The sequence below is a fragment of the Ranitomeya variabilis genome, chromosome 6 (assembly GCF_051348905.1).
Source record: "Ranitomeya variabilis isolate aRanVar5 chromosome 6, aRanVar5.hap1, whole genome shotgun sequence".
Taxonomy (NCBI): domain Eukaryota; kingdom Metazoa; phylum Chordata; class Amphibia; order Anura; family Dendrobatidae; genus Ranitomeya; species Ranitomeya variabilis.
The window spans coordinates 230,472,115-230,493,865 of NC_135237.1; the positions used below are offsets into that span (position 1 = coordinate 230,472,115).

Genomic DNA, 21,751 nt, shown 5'->3' on the forward strand with positions numbered 1-21,751 from the left:
GATTTCGGCCATTATCACACACTACCATGCCTGGCTGGAGATTCGCTGGCACAAACCACACATCGCTCTCCTGCTTGATGGCATTCCAGAGCTCCTGCTCTGTGTGGCTTCGATTCCCCAAAGAAATTAATTTCAAGACGGCCTGTTGACGTTTGGCCACGGCTGTGCTCATGTCGGTCGTAACAGGTAAACGTTCATCACGGGTCCATGTGGAGGTGGACTGTGACGGCTCCTGCAGCGATGATTCTGAGGAACTGGTGTAAGAGTAGGAGTCAATGCATACAGAATGGATTCCTGCAATCCTTGGAGTGGGCAGGACACGTCCTGCGCCACTCGCACGATCTGTACCCGGCTCAACGACATTAACCCAATGGGCAGTGAGGGAAAGGTATCGCCCCTGTCCATGTTGACTGGTCCACGCATCAGTAGTGAGGTGGACCTTGCTACTGACGGCGTTCAGTAGCGCGTGTTTTATGTGTCCCTCCACATGATTGTGCAGGGCAGGGACAGCTTGCCTGCTGAAGTAAAAGCGGCTGGGCACATTGTACTGTGGGACTGCCAACGACATCAAGTCACGGAAGCTGTCAGTCTCCACCAGCCTGAATGACAGCATTTCCAGTGACAGAAGTTTGGCAATGCCTGCAGTCAGAGCCTGTGCTCGTGGGTGGTTTGACGAGAAAGGCCGCCTTTTCTCCCATGCCTGTACTACCGATGGCTGTAGACTGGGCTGGGAGTGTGTGGATGACTGGGAAAGTGGTGCTGCGGGTGGAATTACAGTGGGTCTCTGGACAACAGGGCCAGAGGTTCTTCCACGGCGATCCTGGGAGGAAGCCAAACCAGCTGCGTGTGAGCTGGAGGAAGAGGCAACACGAGCTGAAGAGGTGGTAGCTGCCGCTGTTGGTTGGCCTAGCTCTTCAGTGTGTTTTTCTAACTCCACCACGTGCCTGTTGCGCACATGTTTCCACATGTTGGAGGTATTGAGGTTGCTGACATTTCGACCTCTTTTGACTTTGTGATGACACACTTTGCATTTGACATAGCAAATGTCATCTGCAACTGTGTCAAAAAAGGGCCAGATACTGCAAGTCTTGGGAGCGCCCTTTTTGGGTTTTGGAACAGACATGCTCCTAACGGGTGCCAAAGTGGAGGCTACAGGCTGCGCAGTCTTCCCCCTCCCTCTACCTCTTTGGCCCGATCTAGGAATCTCTTCCTCGGAGCTGCTCCCACCACCTTCCTGTCCCTCATGCCACGATGGGTCAAGGACCTCATCATCTGCACTACCCTCTGCCACCAACTGCTCCTCCTGGGTAGTCTCAGCAGCAGAGCACGCACCAGAAAGTGGCACCTGAGTGTCATCATCAGCGGATGCAGCCTGCGATGTGGTGACCGGAGGCACTGGCCCACCCGCCTCTTCAGAGGAAGAGAGAAAAAGCTGTTGGGCATCACTGCACCCTGCCTCTTCTTCCATTTCTCCAATGCTGCTTGGCTGGCCCCCTGTTTCCAAGCCAAGAGATTCAGAGAACAGAAGTAGAGACGGCTCCTGTCCTGGGCTCTCTGTCTGCCTGGCCAATTTGGCAGGTGGTGAAGAGACAGATGGCTGCTCTCCAGTGCTCTGTGTCTGAGAGGATGTGGCACTAATTGAAGTCGATGCGTTAGCTGCCATCCATCCGACAACGGCTTCAATTTGGTCTTCACGCAGCAGCTGTGTACGGCGCTCTGCGACAAAGCTGCGCAAGAAGGACTGTTCCCTGGTGAAACTGGGTGCTGAGGAGTCACCGGTGCCCGCAGCAGGCACAGAATCCCCACGTCGTCTCCCTGCTCCGCGCCCACGCCCACGTGCCTTACTCCCTGCCTTCTTCATCTTGGTTGACTGATAAAGATAAGCAGAAAAGTACTAACGGCTTTGTGTGCTTATTCCTGAAAAGCTCCGAGTCCTAACAGGTATAGGAAACACTAATTTTCTAAAGTGTGGACTAGACTTTAATATGAGCTAATGTGGCCTACACAAATGTAAAGTGGTGTGTTTGGTGAACTTTATTATTTATTTATTTTTTGGGGGCTGAACTGACAACAGAGAGAGCTGCAGTCACACGGAGACCGTGCAGACAGCCGTTAACGGCGCTGCAAGGCCCAAAAAACCTCCTCTACTTTATCCTATGTAGTGTTTTTCCACAAGTTAGCTGGATACGGGTGGAAAGACACTAATAGGAATTTTTTGAAAAAATGTGCAGCAGCCTGCACTACTTAAAACAAAAGGAAAATTGATTTTACGGTATGACGCAGTGAAGAACCCTGAGCTGGATACAACCAGGCTATGGCTGCTCACAGACTACAGGGCGAGCTGCAGTCACACGGAGACCGTGCAGACAGCCGTAAACGGCGCTGCAAGGCCCAAAAAACCTCCTCTACTTTATCCTATGTAGTGTTTTTCCACAAGTTAGCTGGATACAGGTGGAAAGACACTAATAGGAATTTTTTGAAAAAATGTGCAGCAGCCTGCACTACTTAAAACAAAAGGAAAATTGATTTTATGGTATGACGCAGTGAACAACCCTAAGCTGGATACAACCAGGCTATGGCTGCTCACAGACTACAGGGCGAGCTGCAGTCACACGGAGACCGTGCAGACAGCCGTAAACAGCGCTGCAAGGCCCAAAAAACCTCCTCTACTTTATCCTATGTAGTGTTTTTCCACAAGTTAGCTGGATACGGGTGGAAAGCCATAATAGGAATTTTTTGAAAAAATGTGCAGCAGCCTGCACTACTTAAAACAAAAGGAAAATTGATTTTACGGTATGACGCAGTGAACAACCCTGAGCTGGATACAACCAGGCTATGGCTGCTCACAGACTACAGGGCGAGCTGCAGTCACACGGAGACCGTGCAGACAGCCGTAAACGGCGCTGCAAGGCCCAAAAAACCTCCTCTACTTTATCCTATGTAGTGTTTTTCCACAAGTTAGCTGGATACGGGTGGAAAGACACTAATAGGAATTTTTTGAAAAAATGTAGAGCAGCCTGCACTACTTAAAACAAAAGGAAAATTGATTTTACGGTATGACGCAGTGAACAACCCTGAGCTGGATACAACCAGGCTATGGCTGATCACAGACTACAGGGTGAGCTGCAGTCACACGGAGAATGTGCAGACAGCCGTAAACGGTGCTGCAAGGCCCAAAAAACCTCCTCTACTTTATCCTATGTAGTGTTTTTCCACAAGTTAGCTGGATACGGGTGGAAAGTCACTAATAGGAATTATTAGAAAAAATGAGCAGCAGACTACACTGCTTGAAAAAAAAAAAAGAACAGTATGAAGCAATGAACCACCCTCCCTGAACTGAATACAACCAGCTATGGATGGCCTATGGCTGCACACAGACTAGAGAGTGGGCTGCACTCACACACACACACACACACACAGACCTTGCAGATCGCTGTGAAAACAGCGCTGCAAGGCAAAAGCAAGGTGATTAGTAGGTGAACACAGCGGTTGCTAAATTAGCCTTGGAAAAGCACAAAGAAGCAAATCGCTATCTCTAAACTGGCCCTCAGTCAGCAAACAGCGTCCTGTCACTAACTGAATTCACAGCAGAGTGAGCGAAAAATGGCGCCAGCGACTTTTAAACTGCATCATGACATCATTTCAGCAGCCAATCACAGCCTTGCCAGTAGTTTCATGCCCTCCATGCTGAACAGGATGTGCCCACACTTGGAATCATTCTCATTGGCTGAATTCGTGCAGTTTGAATCTGGGAACTTCTGATTCCGGTATCCGATACGCGGCAAGTATCGGAATCCCGGTATCGGAATTCCGATACTGCAAGTATCGGCCGATACCCGATACTTGCGGTATCGGAATGCTCAACACTATGCAGGACATTTAGCAGAGGTCAGAATGTCAAAAGTTTAAATACAACTTGCATGTGTCGACATTTAACCACCACGCACTTGCAAGCCTGGACTAGCTGCCAAACGTCCCATAACGTTGTTGCGCCTGCTCACACTGAAGCTAGTCAGCAACGCTACATTCCTTCCCTCACTGTAATCCCACCGGTTAGAACAACAACAGCAGCAGCAAATGTGGAGGTGTCGTCGCAAGGGAAAAGCAGTCAGGGAACCACAAGTTTATTGGTAGGAAACACAGCATGTAGGCCTACATCGAAAATACCATCAAATTCACCACCCCTCTCTCAATCCGCCATGTCCACCACCACCAACCCCGCAAGTCCCACCATGTGCACCTCGCCAGTCCAGCTCACCCTCCAAGAGACTCTCATTAGGAAAAGAAAGTACTCACCATCTCATCCGCGTACACAGGGTTTGAACACCCACATTGCAAGACTTATATCGTTAGAGATGATGCCCTACTGCTTGGTTGAAAGCGAAGATTTCAAATCCTTGATGGCCTACGCAGTAGCACGCTATGAGCTACCCAGTCGACACTCTTTTTCGAGAAAAGCCATCCCAGCCCTCCACCAGCATGTCAAAGACCGCATTCTCCATGCACTGAGGCAATCAGTCAGTAGAAAGGTGCACCTCACAACTGATGCATGGACCAGTAGGCATGGTCAGGGACATTACATGTCCAACACGGCACACTGGGTTAATGTGGTGGATGTAGGGTCCACAGGGGACAGCCATAGTGGGACAGTTCTGCCTAGCCCACGGTCTAGGAAACAGTTTGGGTGACAACAGACACACCGCGGAAGTTCTGGCTGAGTTCTTGCAACAAGAAACTCAGTCATGGCTGGGCAGTGTACATCTTGAGGCAGGCAAGGTAGTCAGTGATAACGGAAGGAATTTTATGACTGCCATAGCCCTTTCAGAACTGAAACACATTTCTTGCCTGGCTCACACCTTGAACCTGGTGGTGCAGTGCTTCCTGAAAAGTTATCCGGGGTTACCAGACCTGCTCCTGAAGGTGCGAAGACTTTGCTCGCACATCCGCCGGTCGCCCGTACACTCCAGCCGTATGCAGAACCATCAGCGATTGTTGAAGCTTCCCCAGCACCGCCTAATAATCGACGTTGCAACAAGGTGGAACTCTACACTGCACATGCTTCAGAGGCTGTGCGAACAGAGGCGTGCTGTCATGTATTTGTGGGAAGATACACATACGCGGGCAGGCAGTTGGATGGCAGACATGGAGTTGTCTGCTGTGCAGTGGTCGAAGCTCCAAGACCTCTGTCAAGTCCTTCAGTGTTTTGAGGAATGCACACAGCTGGTCAGTGCGGACGACGCCATCATAAGCATGAGCATTCCACTAATGCGTTTGCTGATGCAAAGTTTGACGCACACTAAGGAGCAGGCGTCTGCAGCCGAGGAGGAGGGAAGCCTTGATGACAGTCAGCCATTGTCTGCTCAGGGAAGTCTCGGGGACGAGGTTGTGGACGAAGAGGAGGAGGAGGAAGATGGGGATGATTATTTATGGGAGGAGGAAGCTTCTCAGGGGGGAATAGGAAGTGTTGGTGGTGCAAGGTCAGGTACAGTTTTTTTGCGGGAGGCAAGTGATGTGGATTTGCCAGAAAGTGCTCCTCAACCCAGCACAAGCATTGATTTGACACCTGTAACATTGGCCCACATGGCTGATTATGCCTTGCGTATCCTTAAAAGGGACCCCCGCATTATCAAAATGATGACCGGTGACGATTACTGGTTGGCCTGCCTCCTGGATCCACGCTATAAAGGGAAATTGCAAAATATCATGCCACATGAGAACCTCGATCAAATATTGGCTACCAAACAAGCAACTCTTGTAGACCGTTTGGTTCAGGCATTCCCAGCACACGGTGGCGGTGATGGTTCTCACACGAGCTGCAGGGGGCAACATGGCAGAGGTGTTAGAGGGGCACAAATCAGAAGTGGCGTTGGACTGAGGGGTTTTATGACCAGGTTGTGGAGTGATTTCGCAATGACCGCAGACACGACAGGTTTTGTGAACTCTGTTCTGGAACTCCCTCCTGTGGTCAGGAATGGTATTTCTGTGAGTTCTGTCCGTGGGTTCCCTCTGGTGGCTGAAAGTGGAGCTGCTGGTCTGGAGGTGGCTTCCTCAGCTGCATCGTTTAAAGACTGGGCTGGTTCCTCTATTTAACTCTGCTCAGATCGTTACCTGATGCCAGTTGTCAATGTATCTGTACTGGTTCAGATCTCACTTGGATCTCCTGATGACCTGTCTACTTCAGCAGAAGCTAAGTCCCTGTTAAGCTCATTTGTTATTCATTTGTGTGCTGAATATATTTCCGAGTACCTGCTAAGTTTTGTCCAGCTGGCTATCATGATATTGTCTCGCTAGCTGGAAGCTCTGGGTTGCAGGGTGGCACCTACCGCGCCGTGAGTCGGCGCGGGGGGTTTCTTGCTCACTCTGCATGGCTTTTTGTAGTTTTTTGTGCTGACCGCAAAGATCCCTATATCTATCTTCTGTCTATTTAGTAAGTCGGGCCTCCTTTGCTGAAACCTGTCTCATTCCTACGTTTGTGCCTTCCTCTTAACTCACAGTCAATATATGTGGGGGGCTGCTCTGTTCCTTTGGGGAATTTCTCTGAGGCAAGGTGAGGCTATATTTCTCTTTAGGGGAAGTTACCTCTCAGGCTGTGAAGAGTCGTCTAGGCAGAGTCAGGTACGATCCACGGCTAATTCTAGTGTGTGATAATAGATTAGGGCTGCGGTCAGCAGAGCTCCCACTTCCCAGAGCTCGCTCTATTTTGCAGTTTTGACTATCAGGTCATTCCCGGTGCTCCTAACCACCAGGTCCAGCCATAACAGACAGGTACTGCAGCATCAATTCAAAGTGACAGGAGACAACATTTGTCCAGTATGGTTACCAACTATTTTTCCTCCCTTATCGATGTTATCCCTCACACGTCATTCCCATTTGATTACTGGGCATCCAAAATAGACACCTGGCCTGAATTGGCAGAATATGCTTTACAGGAGCTCGCTTGCCCAGCTGCTAGTGTGCTATCAGAAAGAGTATTCAGTGCTGCAGGTTCAATACTGACAGAAAAAGGACTCATTCATTAAAATGAACCAATCATGGATTTCTAATTATTTTGCCCCACCTTCCCCTGCTGACACCTAGCTGTCCTGTAAAAATATCTTGCTTTTGGACTCGTCTTAATGACTGCTCCAATTTCTCCATTTGCAGCTGCTGTTTGTCCAGCATGGGCCATTTTTACACCTCCCTAAATGGGCTGACTCCCCCCACGGGGCCGTGGGCACCACTTGGCGCAAGCACCCGTGCGAGTGCCGTCTGGCTGAACAGGTGGGTGTGCCCACTTTTGGGCGACGGCACTGGCACAGGATCCCTCATAGTACAATGAAGTGTCTCTGGCGGTGGTGGTGCACACCCAACGTCAGACTCACCGTCCTAACATAAGGAGCCCTGGGCCAGTACCGCCGCCCACGAGAGAGTGTCCCCCCCCAGCTCAAACAGTGCTCTACCACTTGCAAAATTACCTCTCACTGCTCCACCACTGTTTAGTCTGTGCTGTTAAATCCTTCAATGCCACTGCCAATACCAATTTCTTGACATCATTGATGCTAGTTAAAATATTCATGGGCCCTCTCCTACATTTACACCAGTTAATACTTTGCGCCAACTACCACTGTCTGCAAGTCAGCAGAAGAGCCCACCCCTGTACCTAGGTATGCCACCAGTTTGTTACATTTTTTTTTGCCAGACATTAACCTCACTTTATTATTTTGTCCTACTAACTGTGTCAGACACTCCTTACAGTTGTCCTCCACTGAACAAAGCTAGGCTGCCTGCGTACTCCTGTAACCGATTTTTAACTGCATTTTGCCTATTCCTTTTTTGGCCCTACTGTGTCTGCCCCTTGGTGCAATCGTCATCCGCTGACCACACCAATGCGGCCTGTGTACCCCTGTAGCCTAATTTAAACTGCATAGAGGCTGCTTTTTTATTTTAGGCCTAGGAACTCTGTCTGCGGTCCCTCCTTGCAATCGTCCTCTGCTGACCACACCAATGCTGCCTGTGTACCCCTGTGGCCTAATTTAAACTGCATAGAGGCTGCTTTTTTATTTTAGGCCTAGGAAGTCTGTCTGCTATGCCTCCTTGCAATCGTCCTCCGCTGACCACACCAATGCTGCCTGTGTACCCCTGTAGCCTAATTTAAACTGCATAGAGGCTGCTTTTTTATTTTAGGCCTAGGAACTCTGTCTGCGGTCCCTCCTTGCAATCGTCCTCCGCTGACTACACCAATGCTGCCTGTATACCCCTGTAACCTATTTTAAACTGCATAGAGCCTACTTTCTATTGTTGGCCTACTACCTGTGTCTGTCTCAGCCAGTCCACTCCTTACAGTTGTCCTCCACTGAACAAAGCTATGCCGGCTGTGTACTCCTGTTACCAATTTTGAACTGCATTTAGCCTACTTACTTATTTGTGCCTAGTAACTGTGTAAGCCTCTCATAACAGTTGTCCTCCCACGCTGAAACAAGCTAGGCTGCCTGGTTAGTCCTGCTAGCTGTTTTGAACTGTGTTTAGCCACCTTTCTTAATTGTAGGCCTCTGTCTGTCTGTCTGTGCCACACATTACAACTGTCCCCCGCTGAAACAAGCTAGGCCGCCTGGTTTGTCCTGCTAGCAGTTTTGAACAGCATTTAGCTACCTTTTTTTATTGTTAGCCTCTGTCTGACTGTCTGTCTGTCTGTCTGCACCACACATTACACTTACAACTGTCCCCCGCTGTAAAAAGCTAGGCGGCCTGTATACACCTCTTACCAATTTAGAACAGCATTTAGCCTACTTACTTATTTGGGCCTAGTAACTGTGTCAGACTCTCACAACAGTTGTCCTCCACCATTGAACCCAGCAAGGCAACCTGTGTACTCCTTTTACCAATTTTGAACTGAATATAGCCTTCCTTTTTATTTTAGACCTACTTAGTGTGTCAGAGCCACTAATTACACATGCCCTCCTCCGCTGAACCACGCTATGCCGCCTGTGTACTCCACTTACCAATTTTGAACTGCATTTTGCCTAATTACTTATTTAGGTCTACTTATTGTGTCTGTCTCCCATTACAGTTCTCCTCCACTAAATAAAGCTGAGCTTCAATCTTCAGGCTTTCGGCCTATATTATCAGATATTAAACTGCATTTGGCCTACTTAGTGTGGTTGGGCCCTACTAACGGTGTCTGCCGCTCCTGGGTTTTCTCCTGTTTGGTTTTCCTGAGCTTCAATCTTCAGGCTTTCGGCCTACATTTTAAAGATTAAACTGCAATTGGCCAACTCGTTTGGTTGGGCCCTAGTAACGGTGTCTGCTGCCCCTCGCTTGTCTCCTACACTGAATAAAGCTGAGCTTCAATCTTCAGGCTCTCATTAAGTAGTTGTTGTTAATATAACACTGCAGTTGGCTTACTAGTGTGGTTGGGGCCTACTAACGGTGTCTGCCGCTCCTGGGTTTTCTCCTGTTTGGTTTTCCTGAGCTTCAATCTTTAGGCTTTCGGCCTACATTTTATAGATTAAACTGCAATTGGCCAACTCGTTTGGTTGGGCCCTAGTAACGGTGTCTGCTGCCCCTCATTTGTCTCCTCAACTGACTAAAGCTGAGCTTCAATCTTCAGGCTCTCATTAAGTAGTTGTTTATATAACACTGCAGTTGGCCTACTAGTGTGGTTGGGGCCTACTAACGGTGTCTGCCACTACAAGGTGTTCTCCAGGTTAACTTGCCTGAGCTTCAATCTTCAGGCTCTCATTAAGTTGTTGTTGTTAATATAACACTGCAGTTGGCCTACTAGTGTGGTTGGGGCCTATTAACGGTGTCTGCCACTACCAGGTGTTCTCCTGGTTAACTTGCCTGAGCTTCAATCTTCAGGCTCTCATTAAGTTGTTGTTGTTAATATAACACTGCAGTTGGCCTACTAGTGTGGTTGGGGCCTACTAACGGTGTCTGCCGCTCCAAGGTGTTCTCCAGGTTTACTTGCCTGAGCTTCAATCTTCAAGCTCTCATTAAGTAGTTGTTTATCTAACACTGCAGTTGGCCTACTAGTGTGGTTTGGGCCTACTAATGGTGTCTGCCACTACAAGGTGTTCTCCAGGTTAACTTGCCTGAGCTTCAATCTTCAGGCTCTCATTAAGTTGTTGTTAATATAACACTGCAGTTGGCCTACTAGTGTGGTTGGGGCCTACTATCGGTGTCTGCCACTACAGGGTGTTCTCCTGGTTAACTTGCCTGAGCTTCAATCTTCAGGCTCTCATTAAGTTTTAGTTGTTAATATAACACTGCAGTTAGCTTACTAGTGTGGTTGGGGCCTACTAACGGTGTCTGCCGCTCCTGGGTTTTCTCCTGTTTGGTTTTCTTGAGCTTCAGTCTTCAGGCTCTCATTAAGTAGTTGTTGTTAATATAACACTGCAGTTGGCTTACTAGTGTGGTTGGGGCCTACTAACGGTGTCTGCCGCTCCTGGGTTACATAGTTACATAGTTATTAAGGTTGAAGGAAGACTGTAAGTCCATCTAGTTCAACCCATAGCCTAACCTAACATGCCCTAACATGTTGATCCAGGGGAAGGCAAAAAAACCCCATGTGGCAAAGAGTAACTCCACCATGGGGAAAAAAATTCCTTCCCGACTCCACATACGGCAATCAGACTATTTCCCTGGATCAACGCCTTATCAAGGAATCTATTGTATATACCATGTAACATTATACTTTTCCAGAAAGGTATCCAGTCCCCTCTTAAATGTAATTAATGAATCACTCATTACAACATCATACAGCAGAGAGTTCCATAGTCTCACTGCTCTTACAGTAAAGAATCCGCGTCTGTTATTATGCTTAAACCTTCTTTCCTCCAGACGTAGAGGATGCCCCCTTGTCCCTGTCTCAGGTCTATGATTAAAAAGATCACCAGAAAGGTCTTTGTACTGTCCCCTCATATATTTATACATTAAAATAAGATCACCCCTTAGTCTTCGTTTTTCCAAACTAAATAGCCCCAAGTGTAATAACCTATCTTGGTATTGCAGACCCCCCAGTCCTCTAATAACCTTGGTCGCTCTTCTCTGCACCCGCTCCAGTTCAGCTATGTCTTTCTTATACACCGGAGACCAGAACTGTGCACAGTATTCTAAGTGTGGTCGAACTAGTGACTTGTATAGAGGTAAAATTATGTTCTCCTTATGAGCATCTATGCCTCTTTTAATACATCCCATTATTTTATTTGCCTTTGTAGCAGCTGCCTGACACTGGCCACTGAATATGAGTTTGTCATCCACCCATACACCCAGGTCTTTTTCATTGACGGTTTTGCCCAGAGTTTTAGAATTAAGCATATAGTTATACATCTTATTACTTCTACCCAAGTGCATGACCTTACATTTATCCCCATTAAAGCTCATTTGCCATTTATCAGCCCAAGCTTCTAGTTTACATAAATCATCCTGTAATATAAAATTGTCCTCCCCTGTATTGATTACCCTGCAGAGTTTAGTGTCATCTGCAAATATTGAAATTCTACTCTGAATGCCCCCTACAAGGTCATTAATAAATATGTTAAAAAGAAGAGGGCCCAATACTGACCCCTGTGGTACCCCACTGCTAACCGTGACCCAGTCCGAGTGTGCTCCATTAATAACCACCCTTTGTTTCCTATCCCTGAGCCAGCTCTCAACCCACTTACACATATTTTCCCCTATCCCCATTACTCTCATTTTATGTAACAACCTTTTGTGTGGCACCGTATCAAAAGCTTTGGAAAAGTCCATATATACTACGTCCACTGGGTTCCCTTGGTCCAGTCCGGAACTTACCTCTTCATAGAAGCTGATCAAATTAGTCTGACATGAACGGTCCCTAGTAAACCCGTGCTGATACTGGGTCATGAGGTTATTCCTCTTCAGATACTCCAGCATAGCATCCCTTAGAATGCCCTCCAGGATTTTACCCACAGTAGAGGTTAAGCTTACTGGCCTATAATTACCGAGTTCAGTTTTTGCCCCTTTTTTGAATATTCGCACCACATTTGCTATACGCCAGTCCTGTGGTACAGACCCTGTTATTATGGAGTCTTTAAAGATTAAAAATAATGGTCTATCAATGACTGTACTTAGTTCCTGCAGTACTCGGGGGTGTATCCCATCCGGGCCCGGAGATTTGTCAATTTTTGTGATTTTTAGACGCCGCTGTACTTCCTGCTGGGTTAAGCAGGTGACATTTAATGGGGAATTTTTATCACTAGTCATTTTGTCTGCCATGGGATTTTCTTTTGTAAATACTGATGAAAAAAAGTCATTTAGCATATTGGCTTTTTCCTCATCCTCATCCACCATTTCACCCAGACTATTTTTAAGGGGGCCAACACTGTCATTTTTTAGTTTCTTACTATTTATATAGTTAAAGAATATTTTGGGATTATTTTTACTCTCTCTGGCAATGAGTCTCTCTGTCTCAATCTTTGCTGCCTTGATTTGCTTTTTACAGAATTTATTTAATTTTCTGTATTTATTTAATGCCTCCTCACTACCTACTTCCTTTAATTCTCTAAATGCTTTCTTTTTGTCCCTTATTGCGCCCCTTACAGCTCTATTTAGCCATATTGGTTTCCTCCTATTTCTAGTATGTTTATTCCCATACGGTATATATTGTGCACAGGTCCTATCCAGGATGCTAATAAATGTCTCCCATTTTCTTTGTGTATTTTTGTGTCTCAGGATATCGTCCCAGTTAATTGCACCAAGATCCTCTCTCATCCGTTGGAAATTTGCCCTCCTGAAGTTTAGTGTCCTTGTCACCCCCCTACTACCCATCTTATTAAAGGTTACATGAAAACTTATTATTTTGTGATCACTATTCCCCAAGTGACCCCCAACCCTAATATTTGATATGCGGTCTGGCCTGTTGGTTGATATTAGGTCTAGCAGTGCCCCCCTGCTTGTTGGGTCCTGAACCAGTTGTGAAAGGTAATTGTCTCTCATAGTTGTCAAAAACCTATTACCTTTGCTGGAACTGCAGGTTTCTGTTCCCCAATCTATTTCAGGGTAGTTGAAGTCCCCCATAATAATGACTTCTCCTTGAGTCGCAGCTTCATCTATTTGCTTTACGAGGATATTCTCCATTGCTTCCATTAGTTTTGGAGATTTATAACAAACCCCTATCAGTAATTTATTATTTTTCCCCCTCCCCTTATCTCCACCCACAGGGACTCTACATTTTCATTAAATTCACCTATATTATCACGCAGGATGGGTTTTAAGGAAGATTTTACATATAGACACACCCCTCCCCCTCGCTTATCTGTACGGTCATTTCTGAACAGGCTATAGCCCTGCAAGTTAACAGCCCAGTCATGGCTCTCATCCAGCCATGTTTCAGATATCCCCACCATGTCATAATTATGCTCCAACAACATTAGTTCTAATTCATCCATTTTGTTGGCGAGGCTTCTGGCATTAGTATACATGCACTTGATGTTACTCTCTGTACCTCTATTCTTTCTTAAATTACTAACTGTTCTAACCCCACCCCCCATGCCACCGCCACCCCCAACTTCCTTATTTGTGCCCAGGTCTCTATCTGCACTATCTTCCCCTCCTATAAAATGAATACCCTCCCCCCCAATCCCTAGTTTAAACACTCCTCCAACCTTCTAACCATTTTCTCCCCCAGCACAGCTGCACCTTCCCCATTGAGGTGCAGCCCGTCCCTAGCGTAGAGCCTGTAGCCAACTGAGAAGTCAGCCCAGTTCTGCAGGAACCCAAACCCCTCCTTCCTACACCAATTCTTGAGCCACTTATTAACCTCCCTAATCTCCCGTTGCCTCTCTGGCGTGGCACGTGGTACAGGCAGTATTTCGGAAAATACCACGTTGGAGGTCCTTGCTTTCAGCTTGCAGCCTAATTCCCTGAAATCATCTTTAAGGACCTTCCACCTACCTCTAACTTTGTCATTTGTGCCAATGTGCACCATGACCGCTGGGTCCTCACCAGCCCCTCCCAGTAATCTGTCCACCCGATCAGCGATGTGTCGGACTCGAGCGCCAGGTAGGCAGCACACCGTCCGACGATCCCTGTCTTTGTGACAGATTGCCCTATCTGTTCCCCTAATAATTGAGTCCCCCACTACCAGCACCTGTCTGGCATGCCCTGCTCTCCTTTTTCCCTCCTTACTGGAGCAGTCACTCCTCCGGCTTTCAGAGGACATGCCTGGCTGCAGCAGTGCTACCCCTGTACTGGCACCCCCCTCATCTGCCGACTTAGCAAACTTATTGGGGTGTGCCAGATCAGGACTAGCCTCCCTGGCACTCTTCCCTCTACCCCGCCTTCTATCTGTCACCCAGCTAACTGCCACACTGTCCTGCAGCTCCATCCTACCATCCCCCTCCTCATCTATCCCATTGAGTGTCTGCTCTGTGAGCAGAAGACTCCTCTCCATATTGTCTATGGATCTCAGTGTTGCCAGCTGCACATTTAGATCCAGTATCTGGGTTTCCAAATGCACAATGTGCTCACATCTCGCACAGCAGTATGCACCCTCGACCGGCTGGTCAAGGACTGCATACATGTGGCAAGATGTACACTGGATGGCATTAACAATTGTGGAGCACATTTCCTAATGGGGATTGCACCACACAGAAACGTTAATTAAAAATAAATACAAAGTATTAATTAATCCAAAAAAAAAAAAAAAACAGAAGCAATTCCTCCCTTGGAAACTCCCTGATTCCAAAGTCATTGAATCACAAGTCACACACTTACCGCCGTTCACACTTACTCTCAGGTCACACTCAGCTCGCTCACACTCGCTGTGCTGAAGATTTATAGTTTTTTGTTTTTTTTCTCTCTATCTCCCCTCAACAGCAATCCACCTTGCTGTTCAGATGCACTTCCAAAAAGGACTTGAGCCCCAAACAGCTGCCCCTTATATCCCCTTAATTATGAGCCCCCACCCTAAGTTAACTCCTTATGAATATAGCTACTCCCAATTCAGCAACTCACACAAATTCACACAGGTATTGTTAAAGGCCTTCCAAATACCTCCTCACTGAATCACAAGTCACACACTTACCGCCGTTCACACTTACGCTCAGGTCACACTCAGCTCGCTCACACTCGCTGTGCTGAAGATTTATAGTTTTTTTTTTTTTTTCTCTCTATCTCCCCTCAACAGCAATCCACCTTGCTGTTCAGATGCACTTCCAAAAAAAGGGTTTTCTCCTGTTTGGTTTTCCTGAGCTTCAGTCTTCAGGCTTTCGGCCTACTCTTTAAAGATTAAACTGCAAGTGGCCAACTCTTTAGGTTGGGCCCTAGTAACGGTGTCTGCTGCCCCTCGTTTGTCTCCTCAACTGAATAAAGCTGAGCTTCACTCTTCAGGCTCTCATTAAGTAGTTGTTTATCTAACACTGCAGTTGGCCTACTAGTGTGGTTGGGGCCTACTAACGGTGTCTGCCACTACAAGGTGTTCTCCTGGTTAACTTGCCTGAGCTTCAATCTTCAGGCTCTCATTAAGTTGTTGTTGTTAATATAACACTGCAGTTGGCCTACTAGTGTGGTTGGGGTCTACTAACGGTGTCTGCCGCTCCTTCATGTTCTCCACTGAACAGAGCTGAGCTTCAATCTTCAGGCTCTCATTAAGTTGTGTATATAACACTATATATATAACTATAGGTCTATAGTTTATAATTTGATGAGGGTTGAGATTTGGTTTGGGAATAAGGATGATATTGGCCTCCAAATTTTCATCTGGGAATGAACCTTTGGATGCAGCTGCATTAAAAATATGTGTCAAATGAGGTACAAAAACCTCGTTGAAGGCTTTGTAGTAGTCATTACTATACCAATCTGGGTCTGGAGCTTTATATGAATGCAAATGTTTAATAGTATTAGCAGTCTCTTCTTCATTAAAGGGAACAGCAAAAGGTCCAACTCATCAGAAGAGATTTTAGGAAGGTTGATAGAAACTAAAAATTCTTTGATGATTTGTTCATTGGGATAGGGAATAGAGGAATCTGTATGTAGATTATATAAAATTGTGTAATGTTCTGCGAAGGAATCAACGATTTCTCGCGGATGTAGGAGGGATTGTCCATTTGGGGTTGTAATTTTCTCAATTTTATTTCTAATCCTTAATTTTTTTAATCTATTAAACATGAACTTAGAAGTTTTATTTAAAGACATAATATTTGAATTTGGAGTTTTTGACAGAAGCATCATAAAAGGTATAAGCTTGTTTTCTAAACAATAGCCAACATCGCCTATCATGAGTTTTTATTGAGGACAAAACATTGTCAGGTTTTTTTTATGTGTAACAAGGAATTGTATCTACTGTATGTTTAAAAGTACATTCACTAATTATCACATATTTCACTTTGCAGGGTGTTGAAGGAACTGGATTAGCTTTTATTGTGTTCACTGAAGCTATTACAAAAATGCCGGTGTCCCCTCTCTGGTCTGTTTTGTTCTTCATAATGCTCTTTTGCTTGGGGCTCTCTTCCATGTTTGGTAATATGGAAGGGGTCTTAGTGCCACTGATGGATTTGAAAATAATACCCAAATCATGGCCAAAAGAAGCAGTCACAGGTATGTTGTTATTTTCAGTTATTAGTGTCATTGTATAATATATACCTGAAGGTTGCCTTCACATATAGTTATTGCACTACGTTCACATTTTGCCGCAATCACGACAGAAAATGCAATGTTTGTCGAGATTTTAAAAAAAAAAAATCGCACCAAAAATGTTGCAGTTTACTGTAATTACATAATAGAAATGCACTGCATCTACAATTTGTGAGCACAACCGATCAAGTGTATACCCTTCATACATGGCATCAAATAGTCACAAAAGTCTGTCAGAAGTGGTTTACAGATGTTTTGGGATATCCATAAATAAATTGAGAAAACACAATGTTTTTGGGGTGGAAATGCTGAAAAAAAGACACAAAAAATAATAACATGTACATTCTTCTGCTCAATACCGTTCAATATACAGTGACATGTAAATGTTTGCACACCCCTGGTCAAAATTACTGTTAGTGTGAACAGTTTAGCAAGTTGAAGATGAAATGATCTCTGTGATGGCGTGATATGCTATGTGGGTATCATTTTTGTGTATATTTATATTTTATTTATTTTCATGGTGTTCTCTTGTAGAAGGAGTTATTTGCTAATTGATGAATGGCTGTGGTTGCCATCTGATATCAGCCCCCACAGTATTGTTTGCTAATATGCTAATGAAATGTTGACCTAGCTTGTTGAAACAATGAGCCCCTAAGATCTTCCCCCTCCTGACCTGTGAATGAGGAGGGGGACTTGTAAATATCAGGGAGGTGAGACACTGATCAGTCTGGTGTGGAATGATGATGTGAACACAGCACATCAGAGAGAAGGGGAAGCATATGGACCATTTATTATCCTCTGTCTGCTGGATTATTGGACTCTCATCTCATTGGACATTTATCCGGTTACTGAACTGCATTCGGCTTCTGGACTATTTTATCCTTTGTGTGGTTGGATCATATATGGACCTTTCATGTATTTGCCTAAATAAAGCTTTCGGAATTGTTCACTATTCTCTTGCTCTGTTGATTGCGTGGTATCAGAGAAGGAGCCCTTGACAACTGGTGGCAAGCAGAGGGATCAACAGAGTGTAACCTAATGGAGAACCACACACAGAGTGAGTACAGAAATTGGACTGTATCCAGTTTACAGGAGAGACCCAGAGACTTGGGCCTGAACTACCAGGGACTGACTAAAGAGGTCTTAATTGATCTACTGGTTGATGCTAGCCAGACCACCTACTCCCATATGTCTGAAGAACAAGCCCAGGAGATGAGGACCCCCACCCCAAAAAGCCAGTGGGTGGTGTGGTACGAAGAAGAGATGGCGGTTCTGCTCCCAGGCGTCTCTCAGGAGTACAAGGAGGAGGCTGCCCGCTGGACACAGCAGACAAGAAGCATTGGAGCTTGAAAGAGGGAGTAACGCAATGTGGAATGTAAATCCAACGATCCGGGAGCCTGTACGGATCACCCGGACAGAGTTTAAGCCATTTGATGAAGCTTCCGGCGATGTGGAGGGGTTCTTCAAGGACTTTGATGGCTGGATGCGTTTATTAGTGGGACTCCTGAACGGTAGCCTGACAGAGGTTTACCGAACGATTGACTCACAGCGGAATCAGGATTCTAACATTGTAAAGCAGACTATCCTGGATTACCATGCTATCACCCCAGACTCATATAGGGCCAAGTTCCGAGACCTCCCATGCACTACGGGGGGATCGTTTAGGATGTATGCACATAAGATGTCCCAGGCATGTTGGAGATGGCTGGAAGCAGAAAACACCTTTACTGTGGATGATATTATACAGGCGTTCCTTATAGAACAATTTCTTGCCATGTGCTCTGCAGAGGTACAGGAATGGGTCTGGGAGCGCACACCCCTGGCCGATGAAGCCCTTACTATCCGACCGCAATGGAGGAGGCTTCTGGACAATAAACCACAGCCTTCTCTTGCACCTTGTCCCCCTCCAATTACATCTGCCCTTCCACCTAGTCGCAAACCGATGACAATCACGCCTCACAATCCTGGGCCCCAACAGTTCCGACCACGACCTGGGGGTATCACAGAGAGATGTTATGGGTGTGGGCAACCTCGACATTTGCAGTCTGGCTGTCCCTCAAGGATTCGGAGGGAGCCCCATGCAGCCCCACCTCATCCAGTACATCTTGTTCCCTCCATCTCACCTGAGGAAGAGCTACCACCACCCCCACCAGAGTGGACCACCGACCACGACACCATAGATACCCCTCCTGAAGTATACGGACTCCGGCCTTTGTCCATCAGGAATGCAGAGCAATGGCAACGCCACCTGCAGGATGTGTTAATTGATGGATACAAAGTGTAGGGATTTAGAGACATGGGGGCATTCCTGACTATCGCTGACCCCCCATGTGGTTCGACCCGAGGCAATTCACCAGGGCCTGGGAATTCCCATTGTCCTAATGGGGGGTTTCCGCAAATATATACAGCGAGCTTTGGTACGTTTGAATTATGGTTTTGGAGAAAAACTGTGTTGGATTGGAGTTATGGGATGACTTCATGCAGATATCCTCCTTGGAAATGACATTGGGGAGTTATATAGTAATTTTGTGGGAGCAGAAGGACTGTGCGCATCTCACTCTTCTGAAAGAACAGAAAGAACAATTGAAGGGAGATATTGCAGATACCGGAACGCCCATCATTCCCTACATTCTAGAGTTCAGAGACTGTCTTGCCCAGCTAGCTACCTTGGCTAATGAACATCAGTGTATGGCCCAGTCCAGTCAAAAAGCCTGGTATGACCATAAAGCCAGGACCCAGGAATTTATGGACAAGTGCTCATGATTATTGCAACCCCTGCCACTGTACAAGGAACTATAAACTATTGAGCAATGTGGACTAAAGTGAGCAGGCCAGGGGTCTGTGTAGACCTCATAGCCTGCTCACTTATTATGAGGGGGGAGAGGTTGTGATTGTGTGATATGCTATGTGGGTATCATTTTTGTTTATATTTTCTTATTTTCATGGTGTTGTCTTGTAGAAGGAGTTATTTCTAAATGATGAATGGCTTTGTTGCCATCTGATATCAGCCCCACAGTATTGCTTGCTAATATGCTAATGAAATGTTGACCTAGCTTGTTGAAACAATGAGCCCCTGAGACCTTCCCCTCCTGACCTGTGAATAAGGAGGGGGACTTGTAAATATCGGGGAGGTGAGACACAGATCAGTCTGGTGTGGAGTGATGATGTGAACACAGAACGTCAGAGAGAAGGGGAAGCATATGGACCATTTTTTATCCTCTGTCTGCTGGATTATTGGACTCTCATCTCCTTGGACATTTATCCGGTTACTGAACTGCATTCGGCTTCTGGACTATTTTATCCTTTGTGTGGTGGATCGTATATGGACCTTTCGTGTTTTTGCCTAATTAAAGCTTTTGGAATTGTTCACTATTCTCTTGCTCTGTTGATTGTGTGGTATTTCATTTTTATTTTTGGCAAATATATTAATTTTTTTCCATTTTAAAAATTACAAAAAATCGAAAATGGGCAGGTGTTAAAGTTTTGACACATTGCATGGTTAGTACCTAGTAACACCACCCCTTTTAAAAGTATCACAGCTTGCAATTGCTTTTTGTAGCCAACCAAGAATATTTCAATTCTTGTTTGAGCAATGTTCGCAGATCAGCGATTATTTTCTCATGCCAATTCGGTATTGGCAGTAAGACTCGGCTCATTCTCACCCATACAAATCTATGTGTTCATGTGAAACATGACATATACATCAAAACAGGAGCTGGAAATGGAGAAATGACTTGATCCATCCCCTATGTAGCTCTGCAGCGATTCTCTGATGTGAGAGGATCGGAGCGCAGTGCGCTGATACTCGGCTCACACTCGCAGCAGAGCAGGAGCCGAGGGTCATTAGCACATTGCATCTAATGAGCTCTCGCATCAGGTGCCAAACACTACCGTGATTCCAGGCATACAAGCCCACCCTGACAAACTTTACTTTACTTGTCTTCCTGGACTACAACCCCTGGCAATAATTATGAAATCACCAGCCATGGAGGATGTTCATTCAGTTGTTTATTTTTTTATTTAAAAAAAGCAGATCACAGACATGGCACAAAACTAAAAGTCATTTGAAATCAAGAACAAAAATGTTGTAGTCAGTATTTATTACTTTATTGAGTGTATAAGTTTACCCATATTTTTATATATATATATATATATACATATATATACACACAGTACAGATCAAAAGTTTGGACACACCTTCTCATTTAAACATTTTCCTGTATTTTCTTGACTATGAAAATTGTACATTCACACTGAAGGCATCAAAACTATGAATTAACACATGTGGAATTATATACTTAACAAAAAAGTGTGAAACAACTGAAAATATGTATTATATTCTAGGTTCTTCAAAGTAGCCACCTTTTGCTTTGATGACTGCTTTGCACACTCTTGGCATTCTCTTGATGAGCTTCAAGAGGTAGTCACCGGAAATGGCCTTCCAACAATCTTGAAGGAGTTCCCAGAGATGCTTAGCACTTGTTGGCCCTTTTGCCTTCATTCTGCGGTCCAGTTCACCCCAAATCATCTCGGTTGGGTTCAGGTCTGTTGACTGTGGAGGCCAGGTCATCTGGCGTAGCACCCCATCACTCTACCTCTTGGTCACATAGCCCTAACACAGCCTGAAGGTGTGTTTGGGGTCATTGTCCTGTTAAAAAATAAATGATGGTCCAACTAAATGCAAACCGGATGGAATAGCATGCCGCTGCAAAATGCTGTGTTTGCCATGCTCGCAGTATGCCTTCAATTTGGAATAAATCCCCAATAGTGTCACCAGCAAAGCACCCCCACACCTCCTCCTCCATGCTTCACGGTGGGAACCAGGCAGGTAGAGTCCATCCGTTCACCTTTTTTACATCGCAAAAAGACACTTTGGTTGGAACCAAAGATCTCAAATTTGGACTCATCAGACCAAAGCACAGATTTCCACTGGTCTAATGTCCATTCCTTGTATTCTTTAGCCCAAACAAGTCTCTTCTGCTTGTTGCCTGTCCTTCACAGTGGTCTCCTCTTAACAGTTGTGGTAGAGATGTGTCTGCTGCTAGAACTCTGTGTGGCATTGACTTGGTCTCTAATCTGAGCTGCTGTTAACCTGCGATTTCTTAGGCTGGTGACTCAGATAAACTTATCCACAGAAGCAGAGGTGACTCTTGGTCTTCCTTTCCTAGGGCGGTCCTCA

The 21,751-nt window shown here is 45.7% G+C and overlaps 1 protein-coding gene across 1 annotated transcript in view; it reads left to right on the forward strand.

Moving 5' to 3' along the window:
• SLC6A19 (solute carrier family 6 member 19) overlaps nt 1-21,751 on the forward strand; it is a 752,476-nt gene that overhangs the window by 545,431 nt on the left and 185,294 nt on the right. Inside the window, exon 9 of the mRNA XM_077269478.1 lies at nt 16,332-16,536. Within this exon, the coding sequence (XP_077125593.1) occupies nt 16,332-16,536 (205 nt within the window). The remainder of the gene's footprint in view (nt 1-16,331; nt 16,537-21,751) is intronic.